Source organism: Parasteatoda tepidariorum, chromosome 2 (assembly GCF_043381705.1).
Source record: "Parasteatoda tepidariorum isolate YZ-2023 chromosome 2, CAS_Ptep_4.0, whole genome shotgun sequence".
NCBI classification, from domain to species: domain Eukaryota; kingdom Metazoa; phylum Arthropoda; class Arachnida; order Araneae; family Theridiidae; genus Parasteatoda; species Parasteatoda tepidariorum.
In genome coordinates, this window is record NC_092205.1 from 6,730,852 (window position 1) to 6,736,851 (window position 6,000).

Below are 6,000 nucleotides of genomic sequence, written 5' to 3' on the forward strand. Positions count from 1 at the left end.
TTGCTTATAAGAACAAGATTTAAATGTGATAAAAACGCCGAAAAGGTCTAAATTATAGTCAAAACTACATTAATATAGAAAAATTTACCGTGTTTTTGGCTATGTGGTAGCAAAAATCTCGGTAATTTTTACTGAAGCACTTTGTTTATGAATTTAGTAAAATTAACAATGAAATAAAGCCTAATAATATGTGATAACTTTAGTAAATGTGATAAAATTTAGTAACTCTAGAATGATATATTGGGGCATGGAATAAAAAACATTTATTCCCTTAAACTGACTTTTTAATTTGTATTTGTTACTAAATGTATAGTAATAACAACTATAATTTTGAAATCCAAAATTTAAGGTAAACTGTTGTCATGTGAACGAAAAAATTATCAAACGAATGGTTAAATACCGTATTGTTTGGTTTTGCTAACCGGAATTACGTTTCTTAATAGAAATGTACCTTATAGTTACAGTTGTTTAGCCAGAATTCTTTTTACAGAAATTGCATTCAATTACAGAAATGTATTTAGATCAGATGGAATTTATGTCCAATCATATAACATTTGAAAAGTATTAGAACTCACGCATTTTCAGATATTATTAAATCTATCCTATAAATTAGTAATCACTCTTGGTAATACCCTGTTTCTTCAATTACGGATTGAAATGTTTTAAAGATAATTTTCTCATTAGGTGGCAAAAAATAATTTGTCTCTTAAAAAATGCGCTTAAAAAAGAATAAACCTCCACATTGATTAGAATATTGTAAGAAGTTAAATTCGAAACATATACCAGGCGGTAGCATTTTGGTTTGAATTCAAGGATTTAATATGTTGTTTGAGGTACATAATTTTATGAATATTTTTTTTAATTTCAAATCAGTTACATTCAGCCCGAATTTTCTTTAGACCAAACATTATTTAACTTACGTAGAATTCCGTTTCGATAAATTGAAGCCAGAGAAAGTTATTTTTACTTATTGTTCATAAAAGAGTATTTATTACATTGATGTTATCATGAAAAAAAGTGCCACTTCACACTTTTAATTAAAGCTCTTAACTATTATATTTTTTTTATCATAAAACATACAGGAACATAATCGACAGTACTTTTTTTGCATCAATGCTTTGTTTTAATAATTTTATTTGTTTAACTGTAATTTAGTTAAAGTTCATTGCCTTTAAATAAATAAAAGGTATCCCATATGCATTCTTGGAATTTTTAAATCCTACAAATCCATAAAACGTCACAGCAAATAATACTTAGGTTTATTTGCAAGCACATTTTTATAAATTACTCTTTCTTTTTCAACAACAGGGTATCCAAGATTTCATTAGAATCGGTCACTATTATGCAACTAGAAATAAAAATTCAATCATTTTATGAAAGTTAATGAACCGAAACATAAGAGAATGTGTCACAAACAAAAGATAAATTTGAGTGAAAGTGATTCTTATGAACATTAATAAATGCAAAATACTTGTAAATGATTTGAAATGTCAGAAGTAAATGATTCAACACCAAAAATTAGTGAGGCGTGAACTGCTCGCAAGGAAATGAATATATTATATAATATATGGTAAATACGAAGTTAAAAGCGTGGTGATTCGTAATTTTTATTGTCATTTTCTTTTTTCGCTTTTTTTATTCATTCTTTCGTTGAATTCATTAAAATAAATTTCTCACTTTCCTTCATCGAATAAGTTCATTTCATACCATTATTTTATGCATTCGTTAGGTAAAATCATGCAATTTATTCATTTATTGAATAAATTAATTTCATTTATTTGTTGAAATAGATTCATTTCCCTCGTGTGGCGAGTATTGCAAGTGTTTAGTGCTTAATGATGAACTACGACGAAAGATTATATAATGAGAATAACAATAGAACATTGAGTAATTATTATGAGAACCAAAAATAAAACCTACCACAGTCCACGTATCTCATTTGCTTCTTGTTGGCTTCATTATTTATTACGAGAAAACACGCCTTTCAAATACTAAATTGGTCCTAATCGAGGAATGTTTATAAAACATTTATAAAAAAAATTATGATTTCTTTTTTTTTTTGTCTCCTATTATTGAAATATCGGATGTACATTTATTATTTTGAAAATTCAGTACGTACGCTAACTCTATCAGCAATTGAAATTTTTGTGAGTAAATGCAGCTCCAAATTCCATTTATGTTAATTCTAGTTTTTTCAAGTTATACGTCACACATTCCTCTCGACATCTTTCAAGTCCTTTTTTAATATCACACGCTTTCTTATATTTATTGAAGGCCTTTTTACAAGTAAGAGATAAGCCTCTTGTAAAGAAACTCAAGAAAAAGAGTCAAGAGATACAATCTGGAAAATTAGTCATTTGTCATTAAATATAACAAAAAAGCTATCCGAATAAGAGCAACTCTATTTTTAAAATGTGCTTGTCAATTAAATAATTCGAGGCTCTTTTAAATATCTACCGCTTTATTGAAATATTTAATTTATTTATAATTCGGTAACCTTTTATTAATACTCTATAGGAAGAAAATTTTATAAGTAAGTTATTAACAGCAAAAAATAATAGGCTGAAACAAAGTGAAAGAAGAATCAACTCATGTTTAGAGACATATGAAGACAAATATTAAATCATTATTCACTCTTATAATAGGAGATTTTATTAGTTGCATATTTGTACAAATAATGCACTGGCTAATCCATATCCACCAAATCCAGCACCGTAACCAAGACCATTATATCCAAGGTTATAACCTAGACCAACATTTCCTGCATAGCCATGCCCATGGTTAGCATAACCTCCAGTCCCATATCCTCCATAGAGATGGCCATGAGCTGGAGCAGATGAGTGAATGTGAATGGCAGCTGGATTCTGGCTGGCGGTTCCTGGTTCGTTGGTCTTTACTTGGGCTCTGAAACCACCGTGGTCAGCTACGTAATGAACCTCTCTGTGGATGCCACGATTGTCTTTAAATCCATAGCTTCCAGTCACATGATGGCCACCAGTTCCAGATTCTTCTCTGTGCTGCTCACCATGTTTGTCTTTGATACTATAGCCAAATTTGCATGGATGAGATGCATGGTGACCCTGTTCTTATAATTACAGTACAAGATATTACATTTTCACAGTGAATAACTTTAAATATTTTGCTTTAATCAGTTCTAAAAAGCCTTTTAACGATGTTCCACAATTTAAATAAATTCTAAAATGTATGTTTATTTTTTTAACTAAAGACAATTAATCTCAATTTGTTTTACAAAGTTAACTCTAATCCCTATAAACCAGATTGATGAGTGGAAAGTGAGAATGGAGAATATGAGAAACTATTTGAAATATATAATTATACTATACGAACCAAATTATTATTATAATTTTGTTTTTTATCTAAATCTGTGTGAATAAAATTTAGCAAGTATAATTCTTTTCTAAAAAATTAAAGTAAATAATAATAGCTGATTTTTCCTTGCTTTAATTTCTTTATAAGCAAAAAATAATGACTGCATGAATAAAAATGTATTGGAAACTACGATTGCTTTAGATTGATACTAATAATGCAATATGATTGCTTGATACTAATAATGTGGCTAATACTAATAATGTAATTCGATTTACAGTTTTGTTAGATAATATTGATCCGGCTTCCTTTGATTTAAAAAAAAGGCAATCAAAATTTTATACAAACAATTTTAGAACTTTTATGATGATCTTAAAAAGAAATCGAAATTTATATCCTTTGATAACTTTCTTTGGGATAAAAGTGATGAAAAATAATTGCACTATATATTAAAAAACATTTTAGTTATCAATGCTATCTCCATTTTTTCCGAAAAATTCAAGTAATACTATTTTCATTTTCAATTTAATTTCAGAGCAGTGTGTGGAAAATATTATCTTTTAGAGTTTCTTTACTTTAAATTTGATCAATACTACCCATTTTATTCAACTATTATAGTTATTATTATTGTTTAATTTCAGTGTTATATTCTAATATCTTTTTAATTTTAGTGTAATATTTTCATTGTTTCATTTATAATTCTTATATTATACATTTTACATTATTCACCTTTCATTATAAGCATAATACTTATATTTTCCGAACAATAAATAATCGGAGAAAATTAATAATAAGTAAATATAGCGTAATAAATTAATAAAATAAAATATATAACATTTAAAAACTTTTGGAGAGTTACTTAGTATTCAAAAAACAGGTTTGTTGTAATAATAAAATAGTTCCCTTACCATAAGAGAATTTGCAAGTGCAACAACAGTCACTGCAGATAAAATAATAACCTATGAGATGGGAGAAAAATAAAATTTAGAATTTAAAAGCTAATTCAATGCTGGTGAGAAAAAAAATCGCAAATTCAAAATCACAAAACTACTTGCATACTTTAAATTTAATTCGATTTCTCTAATTCAATGTTCATTGGCACAATTATATAATTGTGACTCTATGTCAATGAACCAACTTTTTCAAACATCGTGCTTTCTTCTCTTCTTTTCGTTGATTAGAAGTATCCTGAGTTCCACAGTAACACAGTAATACACAGATACATCATATAGCCTATACAGGATGTTTCCTCCCAAAAACGATTGCCGAAACCATTTGAAAATGGGGCTGTGATTATATTTCTCCAAACCTTTCAATTTGGTTTTTAGGTTTATACAAATCACTAAATAATATCAAAACTTTTCAAAACAATCTTGTTTTCCCTTCATATATTTAAAATCAACAAAATGTAATTTACTTTTAAATGTATGAAAAGACAATAATAAAATTTAAATATTTACTAATGCAACCGTTAGTTCAAATCTTTGGATAAAATATGGATTACAGTTTTGTTTTCCTTTTCTTATAATTTCTTTCATTGTTTAAAAGTTTTATACTATCTTATAGTTCATTTTTGATATTCTTCTATTTTTCATATTATTCTTGTTATTTTCGTATTTAAACTTGGTGTGAATGTACTTTTAATTATTTCTAAAGCGTCTGATAATCAATGTGTTTGAATAAAAATTTTATTTCAAATTGCATTTTTAAAATCAACAAATTATATTATGAGGCTTTCATATATGTATAAAAAAATTTAATTTATTTATTTTTCTTACAAAAAATTCCCTTGATTGAAAAATATTGATTACAATTTCCATATCTTCTTATATTTTTTTACCTTCTTTCATTATCATCTTAAAGTTATGTAATATATCGTGTAACTCATTTTTCATATTCTCTTACTTGAACTGATTTTCTTTTCACGCATAAAACTCACATTCTTGTGTTTTGATATACTTAGTTCTTGACTTCATTTTAAGAAAATAAATTCACTTAAAATGTTTTTTTTTAAACTATTATACTTAATATTAACCAAATTATCTGTGCATCCAAATAAGAAAAAGAAATTAATGTATGCTATTAAGTGTAATGATCTCCTATTTACAGTTTTTTTAATTTTCAACTTCTACAAAAATATTCCCAAAACTTTTTCCTCGTTAGATAAACAGCATCAGAAATTTATGAATTTCAAAAATCATACTAAACACAAAATATAAATATTGATTGCAAAATAAATCTGAATTTACCCGAGAAATCATATTGATATGATTTGTTAAAATTAATAATAAATGATAACTCTAAGCTTATTTCAGATTTTTTATATAGTAATAAGGAAATATGTTATTCAGTTTTTCAACAAGGGATTAATTCTGTTAACGTTCGTTGATCGTTTCAAAACTTTATCTTCCTAGATATTATTAAATGCTCCATTTTAGATTTAATATGCAGTCTATTAATTGTTCGTTACGTAAATAATTGGCCTTGACTTTGCATTTTAAAACAACACTACTTTTAAAATAATAATAGTATTCTGGTTTATTTTAAGTCAAATTTAATAAGCAATGATTTTAAGGAAAGCTTGATTTTCATTAATTTACTTCTACGGCTAATTCCATTAGAAGTATAATTTGTTCAAAAATATTTCTGAAAATTATGAAAAGTTTTTGTCAT

General features: G+C 26.4%; 1 protein-coding gene across 1 annotated transcript; it reads right to left on the reverse strand.

Annotated features, from left to right (window-relative positions):
• Positions 1-2,654: 2,654 nt before the first annotated feature.
• LOC107437299 (cuticle protein 10.9-like) lies at positions 2,655-5,588 on the reverse strand. Its single transcript, XM_043051376.1, has 3 exons — positions 5,577-5,588; positions 4,236-4,286; positions 2,655-3,080 (listed from the first exon to the last, which is right to left on the reverse strand). The coding sequence occupies exons 1-3, from the start codon at positions 5,586-5,588 to the stop codon at positions 2,655-2,657; spliced, it is 489 nt and encodes a 162-aa protein (XP_042907310.1).
• Positions 5,589-6,000: the final 412 nt, after the last annotated feature.

Excerpts from the sequence above, each read along its gene's own strand:
- LOC107437299 (XM_043051376.1), bottom strand. Across the intron at positions 3,081-4,235 it reads CACTTGCAAATTCTCTTATG|GGTCACCATGCATCTCATCC; the intron begins GTAAGGGAACTA and ends TTATAAGAACAG.